We start from the raw sequence: 19,435 nt of genomic DNA, 5'->3' as shown, positions 1-19,435 counted from the left end.
TGGGAGTTTTTGTTCTTTAATTCAAAGTTTTAATAACATTCTTTAAAAACGTTGGCAACTAATAAATGAATCATAGCACTCTCCCTCACAAAAAAAAATCCAGAAAGTAAATCAAAGAAATAGAAGTTCTCATTGCATATGGTCAGCTCAAAGAGATAATGAATGTTGTATTCACTATAAATCTGTAAAAATCTTGGAAAATTAGGCAAGTATTAAATTTCCAGATTTTACACGTCGACTTATAAAAAGAACTGTCAGTTTCCCACTGATTTCTCTTCCTTATCATTTCACCAGTAAATCCTGGACATTGTCACGGAGTACAGATTTATGTTTGTGAATGAGACTGAAGACACAGCAAAGGAACTGTACCGTGTACTTCGAGTCATATTCACCCAAAGCCTGGCCGCCGATTCCATTGTGACATTGGGTCAAAGGGAGACCTATATATGCTCCTGTTTTCTGTAATAAACTCTCATCCAAAAGCTCTGGGGTAGGAACGAGAATTTGTGTTGAGAAACAGAACCACCCGAATGGGAGCTATTAAACATGCAGTGTCTGTACATCGATATGTCCGGCACGGAGCTAGGTGGTTTGTACCTGTCTTCATAAAAATTGCCCTTCAACTCTGTAAGGTGCTTATTATTATCACCGGCCCTCAGTTACAGACTCAGAATGGGGAGCTCAGAGAATTTTTGTGACCTGCGTACGGTTGCACAGCTGGTGGGGGGCTGGTGGAATCCTGAGCTCATTTGTTGACTGGAAAACCCGTGTCTCTTCCTCTCCTCGCCCGACAGCCTCACAGGGAGCTACGGCTCTGGGGACACACTACAGATTCTGGGTGTCCCCTCTTCGAAGGAAGATCTGAAGCATGCTGTCATCTCTTCACTATAGCCCAATGAAGAGAGAACTAGATTTGACAGCCAAAGAGCTGGCCTTGAGTTTCAGCTCTGTCATGCCACTTCTGCTGAGAATGAATGTCACCAGAAAGTGGACATGGTCATATTCTACTGCGGATCTGAGAGTCAGCCTTCTGAAAATTAGATCATTTACTAAAAAAGGCAGGTGGCCGAAAGTGAAAGCTCTAAAGGAGAAATATCGGTTAGTACGAGAAGGTCTCAAGCTAACAGCTGATGATATCCACACCATTTCATCTGGCATCCTTGGATGCAAGTTTAAGAAAATAACTCAATGGAAACCAACAGATGTGTGTGTACATGCTCTGCTCTGAGAGGCAGGCTGCCTGAGTGTGAAACCCAGCCCCTCTGTGTGCGTGTGACAGGCCCGACTCACACAGTGCCCTGCCTCTAGGCTCGTCTGGTGTAAATGTGTAAAATAATGGTCCCCCCATCCCCAGAGATATGGTGAAGATTAGATGCAACGTGCAATAGATGTCAGTTACTACAATCTATAAAAACATCCGATACTATCAGAATAATTTTTTTGAAGTTTTATATTCTTTTCTAATTTTATTTTTTCCAGTCTCGATGTGGCCTCTTCTTTCAATCTTTAGTTATAAGAGTTGTATTCAGCTAGTCTTCAGATAGTTCTCCAGGTTGATTGTTCTATAATTTAGCTGTAATTTCACCGTGGTTCTGGGAAGAGGTGAGCACAGCATTTACCTATTCTGCCATCTTGACCGAAACTCCTCATTATCAGAATTCGTTAAATTACAATCTATCAGTATATAACATAATGCCACATCATGCAGTCATACATTATGCAGAAAAAAAGCAGAAGCGTTCATGATGCATTATATTAAAACAACACAAATATGTGTTTGCTTACTGATATTCTTTCTCGAATTTTAAAGGGTTTCACAATTTCCTCAAATTCTATCTTACTGTAATTACAAAATGCTTTAAGAGAGCATGGTGTTTGCTGCTCCTCCCAACAGAACATTTGACTCAGAGATGTGTACTCGTAATTCTCCTTAAAATAAAAGGTATGCTATGTATAGCAAGATATTATTTCACGTGTATCTGTAACACCTATAATCTACTCTATAAATTACTATAATTTGTGATTTTAAAAAAAGGGAACAGATTTCAAAATACAGATATGACGGACTGTAAAAAAAGACATATGATTAACAGTGAGTAAATAAAGCAAAAGGACCCGCTCATGACACAACAAAGAAATACAAGGATCCTGAACTAGTAAAACAGAGTCAGAGAATCTTTGACTATGAATAGACGACGAGTGTACGTTTTTCTCTATTTTTAACAATAAAAGCTATGGAAAGATTTTAATGGTGTCATGAGAAGCAAAACGATCTTCACTGGACGGTAATGAATGAGCCAAGGACCCAAGTGGATGGATCGGAGGTCACCTTTCTCGCTTTTCTGAACTCCATATAAGCATTTATTTTCATTGACTCCACATGGCATCCACCATATTACACCGCTAACTCTTTTCACGTCAGATATGCTCAACCACATTTAAATTCCTCGAAGGGATTGACATTCTGCGGCCCCTGGATGAGTTCCAGAGTGTCTGTGGGGCCCTTGCCAAGTGCACATAACGACCTAAAAACTTAGGAACAGGGACAGGGTCCATTCCTTTTATGTGATTCTCGAAGGTGTCCGTTTAAGACCTATCAACTTATATGACTCTATTTAATTTTAAAATTTCTAGGGCTATACCCCCTATCTTCGGTCCTTCTTTTAGGAAGACACAACGGATTTGGGGTTACCGATTTCCTCTCCTGCTTCAGCTCCTGGACGTAGCGTGCTAACTCCACGGTGATCTGCGAGGTCATGTTCTCAGAGATCACCTCGTGCTGCCCGGCATAATCATTCGTCTCGTTCAGGGTGGAAAGGAAAGCCTTACAGGCCGTGTACCTACGAACACAACACAGCGGTGCTTTTTCAAACAAGGCCACGTCTGTTCTCGCACTGCTCGACACAGGCGAAGTGGTAATTAACATCAGGCTAATCTGCATCGACCTCCCAGAGGATCCTGGCGATTCATTACACGTAAGAGCGTTCTCAACAAAATGGCTCAGAATTAATTACAACAGAAACACTCTTCATTCTGCGAAACCGAAATCACTCGACGCAAGGCGGTGTTTGGCTTTGCTGATACTTATTTCAAAGAAAAGCCAAAAGACACATACGTGCTGCATGTACCCATGTCATACGTGTCCGGATCTAAATTAGAGACATAATACTTTTGGGTTGTCCGGGTTAAAAGGCCTTAACCGCTGACCAAAATGGATGTCTGTCTTGGATGAATGAGTAGTAATATGAAAGAGACTCTTGATACTACAAAACCAAATCCAGACTTCAGCATGCATAATCCATACTTCTGGTATCTGCTCAGATAATAGTCTAAGCATTTCCTAATTACCTTAATTAAGACAATCTGGAATAGGTCAAGCGATTCAGCATAAGTTAACTGAGTAGGTTTTTATTTTTCTCGCCCCCAGTTTCAGTATGAATGGGGAATGCAACTTATTTCTGTCGATATTTATTTCTCCTTTCCTTCATACTCATCACCGGTGGCATCTGAATATTACCATGCAATTATCAACGGTAAACATACCTGTATTCTTCTTCCTCCTTCGAGTTCTTTTTGGGTTGGTATTTCTTTGAAAGATTCCTAAAACAAAAATGTAGACAGGTCACCTTACATAGAAAGATAAGTGAGAAATCAGGAATGACAGACGAAGTTAGTGCTTTTGATTATAAGCTTAAAGAAAACAATTACGAAGTGTCCATGGCTGAAATCCATTTGTCTTCTTCCATCTTCCAACACGTGTGATATGTCATGAAGGGGTTGCAGAGCTTTGAATCTTGACCTCAAACGTAGAGCGAGTAAGAACAGAAATAGTCCTAGCTGGCCACTCGTCTGGATGTTAAGACTCGACTTTATTTCATTGTTGAGGACAGAGCGTGTGAATAGATGCAGTGGCTTTCATGTAGCACTAGCTGAGGACAATCTTTTCTCATCAGGCCACCTTTCCCTCGTGATCGTCTTCAGTTGAGCGTTATTGCTCTAAATCCAAGAAAAGCATATGGACTGTGCCCAAATGTCTAAATTAATCAAGCGTCAAGGGCATATCATCAAGGCAGTGTGGCTGCTCCCCCAAAGAGCTAATGAAAACTCTCTGTGAATAAGTCCTCTGGAAGGCAGTAGAGATGACATCTGGGGGCTGTTCATGCTAAGACATTTAACGAGGAGAACTTGTAACCTGCCTCCCAGGTCTGCACTGCACACTCTCCAATTCTAGCCTCTCTTCCTGATCCCATCTCCAGGTCAGGAATGCACAGATTCTCCTTCGCATTTGGCCCACTTAAATTTACACACAAAAAAACTAAGAGGTAGTCATGGGAAAAAACACAGCTCGCTACCATTGGTCCCACTGGCTGATTTCTCATGGGTCCTGATTTGGCTGCTGTAGTCAGGGAAACCGCCGGAGGAGGCTGACTGCTGGTCCACAGAGGGACGCTTCGTTCAACAGCATCTCAGAATTCACTTCCCTGTTGATGCCATGTCGCTATTCCTCTTTTATAGTAGCTACTTTTATTTATTTATTTTTCACTTAGTATTTCTTCCATTTCCCCCAAATCTACAGATTTGCTTAGCAAAATGTGCGATGATAAATTTACAATTTTGACCATGGTATGTTTTACAAAGCAAAATGTGATTTCACCTCTAACGGGCATCAGATGGCACGAGAGGCAGTGGACTTTAGTAAAAAAGGACGTTGCTCTGGGAATCCAGAGGCCACTGTGCCTGCATAGCATGATCTCGGACAAATGGACAAGCAAATCTGTGCTCTTAGCTCCTCATCTGTAAGTCTGAGGGACTTAGATGAAATGACCACTACTGTCCCTTCAAGCCTAGAAATTCCGAGGAAATATATAACACTCAATACGATATCTATTGTTGCGATTATTTAAAAATGAAGACATGAATCTATAGCAATTTAAAAATCATAATCAGACAAACCGATGAAGGAAGGAAGAACTTACTTGAAGGCTGCTAGCACGTGAGCTATACTTAACCTAGGTCATGTTTTCTCTACTGATACTCTAGATACAAAACACGGTTTATCCAATCAATCTAGATGTAAAACACGTGGGGAAAAAAAGCGCAATATTTCCTTAAAGAATGTACCTTAGAGAAAAAAATCATGCAAAAGAGAAATGTTGTATGTTGAAAGCACAGTGCAGTTGAGCTGGTGTATCACAAGCGCTTCTTACCAGATAGAATTATTAAAAATAATATTACAAGTGGCATGAGAAGGGAGTGCATGCAAAGCAGATGACTAGATAATCAATAGATTCCTTTCCAAATTTAGAGTAGCATGTACGGGAGACTGAAGTATGGAAAAAGCCTCACGCGCGAGGTGTTTTTAGCACATGACTTTAAATCATAACCATACCTTACAATTGAAAATACCACTTCTAAATTCAAACCCTATATTAAAATTCTTTCAAAACTTTATTTTAAAGGTTTATTCAAATTCTCATTTTCTTTTTAGCTTCCAGTCCTCAACAGGCATAAAAACAAATTTTAGATCTACTTGGAGGAAACATAGCTTGAACGTGGCGTAATCCAGGTAAACATAGCTTGAACATGGCATAATCCAGGTAAAACCAGTGAATGGTAGAGTTCCCATTTACCAGTCAAATCTGAAACAGAATTGAAAACTCCTTGTGGCCATCAGGTTCTGACGGCTGAGTATCTCTCACCAACTTAGCGTATATAGCTCTCGAATGCTTCTTAAAAGCACCAATGAATAATTCACTCTATAAATGCCAGCAGAAAACTCAAAGCTTAAGAGGTCTAGAAGTGATTTCAGGTCGAAAGATACGTCTCTCAGGGAACGCTATAAAAAAAGACCAACTTTCTTTTCTATTCTCTGACGCAGGCTTTCTCTCCCTGTTTGTATGAGGTTATTTGAAAAACGAGCAAGCAAATAAACCACAAAAAGTATCTTTAAATTTATGGGATCTTCCCGAAAAATTTTTAAGTGTTTTATATACTTAACTTGCTTTTGAGAGAGGCTAATGAAAAGGCAAGAGAAAAATATACGACCTTTAATAAGGATACCGGATAGAAACTCGGTTGATCCTCAGAACCGCAGGGAGAGTTTTAAAAAGGAGACATTGGGCCCCACTCCAGACCCTGTGAAACGGAAGGTCCAGGGCTGGGTCCAGGAATGTTTTGTTTTTTTATTCTCTCTTCCTTTTATTGAATTATTTTTTTAAAAAAACGCTCCCCACAAGATTTCTGGAAAAGGCCGGCAGAAGAAAATTCGATCAGAGGATTGTGCTTTCCCAACAACAAGAGGTGAAAATCAACAGCCAGGAGATTCTGCCAACGGCAAAAAATAAACCGATAAAGAATGGAATGAAGGATGGAAGATTCTGGAACAGTACAGAATGGACACTAGTCCCTAAAACCCTGAAAACTGGCTCAGATGGAGGTAAACTGAGGAGCGAGTAAGCGCTGAGAAGACAGCCGGGCTGAACACCCAGGGGCTGGCCACCAGGATCTCCACCTTCCAGGGCCCCCGAGCTGAATGCCTTGCAGGGGGAGATCCAAAGGAACAGAATACACCTTTGACCTCATGGCGTAAACCCCAAAATAGAGCCTTTAATGAAGTTTCTGCAGAGACAACAGACTCAAGACTCAAAGATGAAATGTACAAAGCCAGGCCCCGTTCCCCACCGTTACCCCGTAATAGAGCTCAGAGGGAAAGACCGATGGTACCGGAAGCATGGGAGGGACCGTCACCGACACTATCAGAGCACACAGGAGCACTGGTGTCGCTCACGGTACTAACGGAAGCGTGCCTGGGCATGGGCCTACATGCTTTAGCTCATTAAGTCCCCTCAACAATTCTTCGCATTTTACAGATGAAAACGATAAAGCACAGAGTACTTTGCCCAAAGTCAATGAAAGAATAATACCGCATCCCCAGGCACTGGGGCTCTACAGTATGTCCCCTTAACCATGTTATGAAACTGCCCACATTAAATATAATCATGCTTAAAAGATCTGATATGTAATACAGAAGAAAAGGAGGGAAGGGAGGAAGAGAGGAAGGCAGGAAGGGAGGGAGAGAGGGAGGAAACCAAACTCCTCCAGAATATTCTCTGGGATGAAAAAGGGCGACAGACTGCAAAGGTAAAGAATGGAATGAAGAACTGAAATGCACCACTACAGAGCTAATAAAATAAACTAAGCCGGACGTCAAATTTAATAAAATTTCGAGATAATCACGTGAGAGCAAACTAACATAATCCAAAAAAAAAAAAGATGATCTAAAGAACAAGATAATAAGAACATGAGGAAAACTCATATCTCTGAAGTATATAATCCAATAAGTAGAATAGAAAAAAATATTTAGATATAATTGAAGAAAGCGCCCCTGAACCCAATGAAGACTTGAATCTGCATTTGAAAGGGCTCTACGGAAAACAGATGGAATGATCAACAACGAGGCAGAGCTTGGTGAAGTTACCAAATTTCAAAAGGTGGAACGAAAAGATTCTTCACAGGTATCAACAAAAAAGCAAGTCCACTACAAAGAAAAACAATCTGGCTGATCCAAGAGTTTGCCACCAAAAGACAACGCAGCGACAAAGTTTGGAGAGGAACAGAGAGCAGAGCAGAGGACAGCCAAGACAAATTGTTGTCGAGTGGAGTGGCATTCCCAAAACTCGAAAATTACGTCCCAAGCTCTTATTAGGGGGAAAATACTCCTATTTTTCTTGATGCCAAGAAACGAGTGGAGAGGCCGTGGCAGAAGAGATGGTGGTGAGCATATTTCTACATTTAAAAATAGAATTACGATGAATGAACTGTGGGAATCATGTTATAGACTAAATCGTGTAACTCGATTAGAAGAGAAAGCAAAATCCATAAATACTATTTTCTTTCTCTTTCCTAGCAGTGAGTTAATTGAGCCTGTTGAAATTACAACATGGAGTTAAAAAAAAAAAAAACAAAATGAAGCAATGAGAACATGCTACAAGTCTTTCAGAATGTTTTTACTAAACCTTATGAGTCTGTTTAACATATAAGGTTTTACTTTAATGTCTTTTCTACTGTTAAAGTAAATTTAAATGTAATATGTTATATATATATATAATATGAGACCTATTTTCTAAAATGATTTCTACATAGTTACTTTATTTATAATAATTTCCAATAAAAAAAAACAAAAATTGGACCAGGACATGAATCGATCATAGAGAAGAAGAAAGTACAAATGGTTCAAATGTATAAAAACATGCTCGACCTCATTCATACTAAGAGAAACACAAATTAACACTCAGACTTAGCAATTTCTACTCATCCAATTGGCAAAAATTAAGAATATCGGTAACGAGAAGCACTGAGGGTCAAAATAGGCAGCACTGCCACAGGCTTTGGTGTGAGTATTAGGGGGTCACAGCCTCTAAGGAGGGCTACCTAGCCAATTCTACCCAACCAGAGAGAGCTGCTTTCAGGAACTCATCCTCTAGATATGCTTGCCCAAGTATATGATTCAAGGTTATTCATTGCAACTTTGTTCAAAGTTGCAAACAACTGGAAACAATCAATACATCCACCAATCCAATGTGATACTATAAAGCTACAAAAAAATTAAAATGAACCTCGGAACAATCTCCAGGAAGCAGGATGGCAAGGGCATGCTGATCTGCCGGGGAGGCAACGAACGAAACATGCTTCTTGCCTGTGGGTGCCTAATATCTCTCCGGAAGGATACATAAGAGACTGATAACACTGTCCCTGGGGATGAGTAAGACAAGGGACGCTTCACTGTATGCCATTTTGTACCTGTGGCATTTAAAATCATATGCATTCATTATCTGGTCATAACAAATAATTTAGTTTTCGTTTTTGTTTTTAAAGAAACAATTGCTAAAGGCAATCAATAGTTGGTGTTCTTATGTAAGTAATAGAAGATGTTTTAAAATTATATTAAGAATTGGACCCTACATTATTTTGAATAAATAATAACTCTAGCAAGGGTCAGCAAACTTGTTCTATAAAGGGCCAGACAGTAAATATTTTAGACTTGCAAGTACATCACAGTCACGTGGTCTCTGTTACAATTATTCAACTGCCACTGTTTTGCACAGACAGCCATAGACAACACGTACATGAATGGATGCAGCTGTATTCCAATAAAACTTTATTTACAAAACCAGGCAGTGGACGGATTTGGCCATGGGCTATAGTTCGCCAATCACTGACCTACAGAAACCAAAGCCCTAATTATCACCTTTTATGTCTAAAATAAGTTGGCATTTTTTTCCTCCAGTGCAGAAAAATATAAAAATTACTTAATGAGAGATGTCTCCCCCCAAAAACCATGTGGATTTTTTAACATCAGAATGATATTTCGAGCCACTAATTGCTGAATATGCTCCGGTCACACTGGGCTTTCCATTCCTTGAACATGTTCCCACCTCAGGACCTTGATTCTCTGTCCTGAAAGAGCTACTCCCAGGCTCTCCCCATGTCCACCCACCCTGTCCTTGTCCTCCAGTTCTCAAGAAATGGGTTTTCCCCAGTCGGTCGAGCTAACCAACCCCTGGCCCCCATCGTGCTCCATCGCCATCACTGGTTTTAATTACACAGGGCGACACATGCTATCTTTAAAAGATTTACTTCTTTATTTGCATACGGTCTCTTCTCCACAGTGAGAAGGTGAGCCTCCTGGGCTCAGGCACTTCCTGGCTCATTCATCACAGCTCCCCCGCCAACTCTGAGGACATACTGTTAGTTCTCTTTGTATTTCAATCCTTATCAGCTCTCGCAGGCCTGTTAAAACAGATCATTTTCCCTGAAGCACTGCTGACCAAATATCTCAGACTTCTTGGCTCAGGCGCTCTACTACTATTTACTGAGCACCTACCACGTGCCAGGTGCTGTTCCATCCCATCAGGTACATTGGCAAACACAACTTAAAAAGCGCCCTGCCCCAGAGGGGCTTATATTCTAGCAGGGAAGGAGCGGGAGACAATGAACCATAAATGCAAAATACGTAAGAAAATGAATGCAACGTTAGAAAGTTATCAGTGCTACGGGAAAACTGGAAAAGCACGGCAGGAAGTAGGCCTCAGTGGGCCGAGGCTTGAAGGAGATCAGGGAGCTGGCCAGCTGGATCCTGGGTGTGAACATACAGGTGACCTCGCACGGAAAGGACAGAGCGACAGTCCTGGAGTGGGAATGTGCCTGGTGTGTACGATCCTTGTGGATCCTTGTGCTGGATCCTTTGGTGTGAACAGCAAAGAGGCCGGTATGGTTAGAGTGGAGAGAAGGAGGAAGACAGAGGAAAGAGATGATGTCGGAAAGGCATGGGGACCCGATGAAGTAGGGCTTTTTAGGGCGTGCGCTGCAAGGATTTGGGGGTTACTGGGTTCCCTGTGAGTGAAATGCGTAGATGCTGGTGTTTCGAGCAGCGGAGCGCTGTGATCTGCTGCTCTGCAAAAAACCAACACAAGGGGATAAATCCAATGAGGGAACTAATGATAATCCAGGCAAGAGGCAGTGGGGACGAGACCGCGGTGGCAACACTGGAGGGAATGAGACGTGGTCAGATCCTAGATCAATCTGGAAGGTGAAGTCACCAGGACTTCCTGATGGTGTGCATGGGGGCGGGGGTGGTGTGAGAGAAAGAGGGGACCCAAAGAGGACCCCGGGTTTCTGAGCTAAGCAAGGAAGGATGCAGCTGCCCTCAAGTGAGCAGGGAAATGCTGGGCTGTGCAGATGCAGGTTTTGAATGGAGAGATTGTTTCAGGGATGTTCCATGCCAGTTGTCTCTTAGACGGCCAAATGGAGACGTCTCTGCAAGTCCTCGCCTTATAGATCAAACTTAAAGCCACGTAACAGGAGGTTGTGAGAGGGCATAGATTGAGAAGAGGCACTTGAAGGGGCACCAGGAGGAGGAACCAGCCGGAGAGGCTGAGGAAGAGCTTCTGGTGAGACGGGAAGGAAGCCAGGAGACGGTGGTATTTATTTCAGAAGCCTGGTTAGGAGGAGGGCGCATCCACCCTGTGGAAGCTGCTGAGGTCAAGGGTGATAAGGACGGAAGACAGGCGGCTGGGCTGACCGATGTGAAGGACATCGGTGTCCGAGAGGTGCAGGGCAGCTGGAGTGCTGCAGGTGAGCTCGGGGGGAGGAACCCAAGCAGTGAGGATGGGAAAGGCGGTGTCGGGTTTGTTGGAAAAGAAACTGCGGAAGAGTCACTTAGGAGAGCGAGAAAGCAAACCAACAAGGGATCGACATGATGCTTACGCATCAGTGTTAAGGGCCCAGCCGAGATCTCAGCATAAAAGCTTAGAAGATTTGTCCCAAGGATCAGTCTTCTTCTTCTTCTTCTTCTTTTTTTAAATCCATTTCTCTGGACAAGTACAAATTTGGATACTTCTCAGGGATGCAATGAAACAAATGTTAATATTTAAATCTCAGGAAAAGTACTTCCCCAGAAACCACCATCATAGCAGTAATACTGATACTCTGTTTTGAGCTGTGGAACATGGTAAAATGGTTATTGGAGACCTATTAAATGTCACCCTAAGCCTACATGGCAGTTTGGAGTCTTTTCCAATAGCCTCCCATTTTGTTACGCTGAGTCCTGGGGTACCTGCACCCAGAGCGGTGAGACAGGGCAAAGAGCCACGGGCATTGCAGAGGTTGCTAAGAAAGCATTTCCCCTTCAAGGCAGGATGCAGAAACTTGTAAGAACGACTTAATGATATCTAACAACCTCCAAAGCAAAAGGAAATAGCAGACTAAGGCACCAGCAAACAGGAGTGTAGGCTACTAGGAAAAGACGCAGCACATATCGATAAATCCATAAGGTGAGACCTCATTTTGGCTAAAACTGTATGTCATCCATTTGCCATAAGAAAGACACTTTTTGAATAACAACGAGATATTTAAATGATCAACGAGAAGCAGCTCATTCTCCACTCCTATTATCAATGATAAAAGCCTCAAAGTACTAAGTGAGGCTGATGAAGACACACAGGGCACCAGAAAGCGATCTGGATTCGGCGAGTTATAAAAATTATTTCATTGAACAATATGTTTTAAGTTTCACTTATTCAACAGAAACAAAACTTGTCATCCATAAAAGTATTTCACACGTAACACGTAGGCGCTTACGTACGAACGACTCCACCAGCCCTAGAAAGATCCACATTCTTTCAATGACGCACAACATACCCTTTCTGCAGATGCTCTTTGGATTAAAATGAAATGTTTCCAAACCAAAAGTCATCTAGATCTTTAACAAGTCTCAGTCTGCACAACCCAGACAATCTGCACAGTCTTCTTCCGCCAAACAAGAAGTCATTAAAGATTTGGCATGCCACTTCGAGTTCACGCTTGGTTCTCCCGACAACTTTTAAACATTTCGTGTAAAAGCGCAAATTTCGTGGATAAACGTCATCGTTATAGATGTAAGAGGTCCAAGGGGCTTTTAAAATGCTGCTCCAGGGGACCTCTGTCATGCTGCTGGACGGAATGTGAAGCAGCAGAAGCATTCTGGAAAAGTGTTTGACCCCATTGACTGATACTGAACATACACGAAGCCTATGACCCCACAGTCCCACTCCTGGGTATATACTTTATGTCCTCAAACAGAAAACAAGCAACCGCCCAGTGACAGTAGGGTGGGTCGACCGTGGCACACTCAGACCCCAAAATACTGAAAACCAATGGAGAGAAACAAACCACCGCCACGTCTAACCACGTGAGTGAACCTCATAAACGTAGTGGAGAACAAAGAAGCTAAGTACACACACTGCCTAATAAGTGAGTACGTTCACAGAAGGTTCCAGAGTGGGCAAGACCAACCCGTGCTGTTAGAAGTCTGGAGAGTGGCCGCCCTTGGGTGCGGGGCGGGGGAGGATGGTGAAGCAGAAGGGGTCAGAGGGTGCCTCCGAGGCTGGTAATTTTCTGTTTCTTGACCTGGATGCTGGGTATAGGGGTGTGTTCGCTCTGTGAAAATTTCTGGAGCTGTACACTTAAGATTCGAATACTTCCCTGTATACACATTCTATTTCCATCAAGTTTTCAGAAAAAAATCAGCTGCTCCAAAATTCAGAAAATACGAGCCTAAAAGCAATGTTAGTTTTTACAGTTACTGTTCCATAAAAATTATTTTTCCATATTAAAAACAATTGTTTCTATTGAAATATTACCTTAATGAAAGGGGAAAAGAACTATTTAAAGGGTTACACATGGATCCTATAACATGCGAATATAAATTATCCTTACATCTAAATAACCCTTCTCAATATCAACTTACCTGAGTTGCTTTGCATAGCTGAGTTCAATCTCTGTTCTTTCCTTTACGAATTTGATGTATTTCTCAAGAATATCAATTCCCCACTGTGTGTGTTTTTCTAAGTTGTCAAATTGATCCTGTTTAAAAAAAAAAAAACACAACAAAGAGAAAGTTTATAATCTTTCTCTGGGATTCAAGTAATTTCAATGAACAGTCCTCTCGACAATATATCGCTGCTCCACAGAAAGCGGGTCTAACATTTTCCATGATTGTACTTGGGTGCTTTTGTGCTGAGCGGTTAAAATCAACATTACCAAATTTGGTCTGAAAATTGCCTGGAGTACTGAAATGAACTCTGACCCATTCATTCATGTTCCCTATTCCTCTTAGAGACATGGTTTTGGGATATAATGAATGTCCTGGTGCAAAGGAAAATCTCTTTTCCGGATACTAAAAACCGAGAGGCGAAAGACACACTCACGTGAACTCAGTTGCCCTATCGACACCTTAACTGTTATCTCTGAGTTATCACTCAAAACAGCTCCTAGAAATCTGGGGCAAGGATACGGGAGGGAAAAGAGTTACAGATAAATAAAACAACTCACGTGGACTTTTTTCAAACTCCCAAACATATATCAAGCCTACCCCGTGTACCAGGAATGGTGCTAAGAGCTGGGAAAACTAAAATGAACAGAAATACAGCCCCGACCTGCAGAGCACCTTGAGTCTGCTCGTCTGAAAGAGGAGGGGGCGGGTATTCCAGCAACAGCTGGTGCGAAGGCAGGGAGATGTCCAGGAAGCAGGTGGACTCGGCCTCCTGGGGTGCGAGGTGGGGTGGGGTGGGGTGCAAGAGAACGAGGGCCGCCGGTAGGCAAGGAAACTAGACGAAGCCCCGGCCCCATCACTCACAGCCTCGAATGCCAAGCTTAGATTCTCCACTGGCCGTGAGTGAGCCACTGACGGGCTTGCAAGAGTGGCGCGGCCACAGATATGCTCAGAATTGCTGGAAGATGGAAGTCGGGTGATTGCTGGGTAGTCCAGGGGAGAAAACGGGAGGAGAGGAGAGGATTTTACTGACGCTTAAATACAATCAACTAGTCCTAGTGACCGACCGGAGGAGGAGGAGGAGGAGGCCGGAAAGGGATGTGAAGGAGAAGCTGGATTCGAGGGTGGCTCTGGTTCTGCATCCTGTGACTACACAGATGGAGGGGCAGCACTTTGGGGGGACGTGACACGTTGAATGAGGGAGTGACACGTCCTAAAGAGAGCTGGAAACACAGATCTATTTGGAGCTCAAGGAGGGAGGTCAGTGAGCTGGACGTGCAGCGAGAGCCCAGGACGAGAACGCCAAGGCCCGCTGCAGCCGGTACCGTGTCCATCAGTGAAGGGGGTGTCAGCGTGACATCACGGGAATGGAGGACTGTAGTGTGGCAAACATGGCAGGTTTGCTGTCTCCAACAGGTAACGGTAACAGAGGACGAGGGTTCTAGCCCCAGCTCTGGGACTTCCCAGGGAAAGGCCACGAAATGACGCAAGGTTTTAATCATTTGCCTACAAGATAAAGAAAGAATCCTCGCCTGATTTCACAAATCAGCCATGAGGAGTGGGTAGGATGGGAAATGCCAAATCTAATATAAAAATACAAAACTGCAATTTACTCTGACAGAACACAGTCAGCATCATCCTTCAGCTTGTTTTTAAATCCAGCATCTTCAGTTGAAAATCTGTCACGGTGCTTTGGCTCTGTTCTCCATTCAAAGCAACGCCAAGTGTAAAACACGTAAATATTACATATAAGTTTAACTTGAGTGGGAGTGGGCAGGTGGCAGGATCAAAAACACATTTGAGAAACTCTCTTCTCCAGAAAAGCAGTTTCCTCAACCTTACCCCCATCCAGCCCACAGGACAGTGTAAGAAATGTCAGTTTAAGAAATTAAGGTTTTATTCGACTAGAATGTTCTTCAAATTGAAAATAATCCCTGTAAAATGTTTGTCTTTATACCTAATAGTTTTTAATATTGTCATAAAAAGTCAGGGGCAAATATCTAAGTTTTTCATAGATTCTTGGTCCTCAATAATCTATTCCACAAACCCCCGGATTCCATTTCAAGAACCACCACTCACGGAGATGATTTTTTTCTGTCATCTGTAAAGACAGGGTCATCAGGCAAATGAACCGTGTAAACAAGACTCGGGTCTCTCTAAACTTCTCGAGAGATCGAGAGAACACAGACACAAACGATTCGAGTACAGCAGTGCCCCTCATCCACAGTTTTGCTTTCCATTTTCAGTTACCCTCGGTCAACGGCCATCTGACAATATGAAAATGGAAAATTCCACCTCACGTCGTCTCGTCACGAGAAGGGCATCATCACAAGACGGGCGAGGACACCACAATATTTTGAGAGAGAGGCCACCTTTACTTCACATAACTTTTATTACATTATATTGTTATAATTGTTCTATTTCATTATTAGTTATTGTTGTGCCTAATTCATAAGTTAAACTTTAGCATAGATGCGTATGAACAGGAAAAAAATCATAGCACATGTAGGGTTCAGTAAGGTTCAGTACTAGCCACGGTTTCAGGCATCCACTGGGGGTCTTGGACCATACCTCCCCAGGATAAGGGGTGGGGACGACTGTGATGATTACAGATCATTCCCAGCTATTTAGAGCAAGGCTTCTTTTTAAAAATTTATTATTAGTTTCAAGTATACGGTACATTGGTTAGACATTTATGTACTTAATAAATGATCCCCCTGATTGCTCTTTCTCTCTATGCCGCGCTCCCCATCCCCGTGACCATCTATCAGCTACTAATTTGTACTTCTTTAATGAATATCAATTCCCCACTGTGTGTGTTTTTCTAAGTTGTCAAATTGATCCTGTTTAAAAAAAAAAAAAACACAACAAAGAGAAAGTTTATAATCTTTCTCTGGGATTCAAGTAATTTCAATGAACAGTCCTCTCGACAATATATCGCTGCTCCACAGAAAGCGGGTCTAACATTTTCCATGATTGTACTTGGGTGCTTTTGTGCTGAGCGGTTAAAATCAACATTACCAAATTTGGTCTGAAAATTGCCTGGAGTACTGAAATGAACTCTGACCCATTCATTCATGTTCCCTATTCCTCTTAGAGACATGGTTTTGGGATATAATGAATGTCCTGGTGCAAAGGAAAATCTCTTTTCCGGATACTAAAAACCGAGAGGCGAAAGACACACTCACGTGAACTCAGTTGCCCTATCGACACCTTAACTGTTATCTCTGAGTTATCACTCAAAACAGCTCCTAGAAATCTGGGGCAAGGATACGGGAGGGAAAAGAGTTACAGATAAATAAAACAACTCACGTGGACTTTTTTCAAACTCCCAAACATATATCAAGCCTACCCCGTGTACCAGGAATGGTGCTAAGAGCTGGGAAACTAAAATGAACAGAAATACAGCCCCGACCTGCAGAGCACCTTGAGTCTGCTCGTCTGAAAGAGGAGGGGGCGGGTATTCCAGCAACAGCTGGTGCGAAGGCAGGGAGATGTCCAGGAAGCAGGTGGACTCGGCCTCCTGGGGTGCGAGGTGGGGTGGGGTGGGGTGCAAGAGAACGAGGGCCGCCAGTAGGCAAGGAAACTAGATGAAGCCCCGGCCCCATCACTCACAGCCTCGAATGCCAAGCTTAGATTCTCCACTGGCCGTGAGTGAGCCACTGACGGGCTTGCAAGAGTGGCGCGGCCACAGATATGCTCAGAATTGCTGGAAGATGGAAGTCGGGTGATTGCTGGGTAGTCCAGGGGAGAAAACGGGAGGAGAGGAGAGGATTTTACTGACGCTTAAATACAATCAACTAGTCCTAGTGACCGACCGGAGGAGGAGGAGGAGGAGGCCGGAAAGGGATGTGAAGGAGAAGCTGGATTCGAGGGTGGCTCTGGTTCTGCATCCTGTGACTACACAGATGGAGGGGCAGCACTTTGGGGGGACGTGACACGTTGAATGAGGGAGTGACACGTCCTAAAGAGAGCTGGAAACACAGATCTATTTGGAGCTCAAGGAGGGAGGTCAGTGAGCTGGACGTGCAGCGAGAGCCCAGGACGAGAACGCCAAGGCCCGCTGCAGCCGGTACCGTGTCCATCAGTGAAGGGGGTGTCAGCGTGACATCACGGGAATGGAGGACTGTAGTGTGGCAAACATGGCAGGTTTGCTGTCTCCAACAGGTAACGGTAACAGAGGACGAGGGTTCTAGCCCCAGCTCTGGGACTTCCCAGGGAAAGGCCACGAAATGACGCAAGGTTTTAATCATTTGCCTACAAGATAAAGAAAGAATCCTCGCCTGATTTCACAAATCAGCCATGAGGAGTGGGTAGGATGGGAAATGCCAAATCTAATATAAAAATACAAAACTGCAATTTACTCTGACAGAACACAGTCAGCATCATCCTTCAGCTTGTTTTTAAATCCAGCATCTTCAGTTGAAAATCTGTCACGGTGCTTTGGCTCTGTTCTCCATTCAAAGCAACGCCAAGTGTAAAACACGTAAATATTACATATAAGTTTAACTTGAGTGGGAGTGGGCAGGTGGCAGGATCAAAAACACATTTGAGAAACTCTCTTCTCCAGAAAAGCAGTTTCCTCAACCTTACCCCCATCCAGCCCACAGGACAGTGTAAGAAATGTCAGTTTAAGAAATTAAGGTTTTATTCGACTAGAATGTTCTTCAAATTGAAAATAATCCCTGTAAAATGTTTGTCTTTATACCTAATAGTTTTTAATATTGTCATAAAAAGTCAGGGGCAAATATCTAAGTTTTTCATAGATTCTTGGTCCTCAATAATCTATTCCACAAACCCCTGGATTCCATTTCAAGAACCACCACTCACGGAGATGATTTTTTTCTGTCATCTGTAAAGACAGGGTCGTCAGGCAAATGAACCGTGTAAACAAGACTCGGGTCTCTCTAAACTTCTCGAGAGATCGAGAGAACACAGACACAAACGATTCGAGTACAGCAGTGCCCCTCATCCACAGTTTTGCTTTCCATTTTCAGTTACCCTCGGTCAACGGCCATCTGACAATATGAAAATGGAAAATTCCACCTCACGTCGTCTCGTCACGAGAAGGGCATCATCACAAGATGGGCGAGGACACCACAATATTTTGAGAGAGAGGGAGGGAGACCGTCTTCACATAACTTTTACTACAGTACATTGTTATAATTGTTCTATTTCATTATTAGTTATTGTTGTGCCTAATTCATAAGTTAAACTTTAGCATAGATGCGTATGAACAGGAAAAAAATCATAGCACATGTAGGGTTCAGTAAGGTTCAGTACTAGCCACGGTTTCAGGCATCCACTGGGGGTCTTGGACCATACCTCCCCAGGATAAGGGGTGGGGACGACTGTGATGATTACAGATCATTCCCAGCTATTTAGAGCAAGGCTTCTTTTTAAAAATTTATTATTAGTTTCAAGTATACGGTACATTGGTTAGACATTTATGTACTTAATAAATGATCCCCCTGATTGCTCTTTCTCTCTATGCCGTGCTCCCCATCCCCGTGACCATCTATCAGCTACTAATTTGTACTTCTTTAATCCTTCACCCCTTTCTCCCAGTCCCCCCAAACTCCCTCCCCTCTGGCCATCCCCAGATTGTCCTCTATCTTTGTAAATCTGTTTTGTTGTCGTTGCTGTTTTTTTAGGCGAGGCAACGCTTGGTTGACCTCAGAGATCGAAAAGAACTTGTCAGTTTACAATCCCTTGTTTTTTTATTTTTTACGCCTACAGCACCTGATCTTCCTAGGTGGTCTCCCATCCAAGTACTAACCAGACCCGACCCTGCTTAGCTTCTGAGATCAGACGGGATCGGGCTTGTTCAGGGTAGCATGGCCGCAGACCGTGAATCTGTTTTTAATTAGGTTGCTCTTTTTGTTCATTAGATTCTGCATATCAGTGAAATCATGTGGTATTTATCTTCCTCTGTCTGACTGACTGATTTCTCTCAGCATAATAACCTCTAGGTCCATCCATGTTGTTGCAAATGATAGGATTTCGTTTTTTTTTAACGTCCGAGTAATATTCCATTGTATATATGAACCATAACTTCTTTATCCAGTCGACTGCTGATAGGCATTTAGGTTGCAGAGCAAGGCTTCTTTAAAGCTCCCTGCTAAT

General features: G+C 42.9%; 1 protein-coding gene and 1 pseudogene across 1 annotated transcript in view; both read right to left on the bottom strand.

Annotated features, from left to right (window-relative positions):
- Nucleotides 1-17,202, bottom strand: part of FNBP1 (formin binding protein 1) — a 77,313-nt gene extending 60,111 nt beyond the window's left edge. Inside the window, exons 1-6 of the mRNA XM_023532953.1 lie at nt 17,128-17,202; nt 16,725-16,832; nt 13,985-14,081; nt 13,286-13,403; nt 3,544-3,600; nt 2,693-2,840 (exon numbers count right to left, since the gene is read on the bottom strand). Coding sequence (XP_023388721.1) covers nt 2,693-2,840; nt 3,544-3,600; nt 13,286-13,403; nt 13,985-14,081; nt 16,725-16,832; nt 17,128-17,202 — 603 coding nt within the window. The remainder of the gene's footprint in view (nt 1-2,692; nt 2,841-3,543; nt 3,601-13,285; nt 13,404-13,984; nt 14,082-16,724; nt 16,833-17,127) is intronic.
- A 1,837-nt stretch (nt 17,203-19,039) lies between these two features.
- On the bottom strand, nt 19,040-19,158 carry LOC111742493 (annotated as a pseudogene).
- Nucleotides 19,159-19,435: the final 277 nt, after the last annotated feature.

Source organism: Pteropus vampyrus, unplaced genomic scaffold (genome assembly GCF_000151845.1).
Source record: "Pteropus vampyrus isolate Shadow unplaced genomic scaffold, Pvam_2.0 Scaffold95, whole genome shotgun sequence".
Taxonomy (NCBI): domain Eukaryota; kingdom Metazoa; phylum Chordata; class Mammalia; order Chiroptera; family Pteropodidae; genus Pteropus; species Pteropus vampyrus.
The sequence above is the reverse complement of the archived record's forward strand: the minus strand, read 5'-3'. Positions and strand labels throughout refer to the sequence as shown.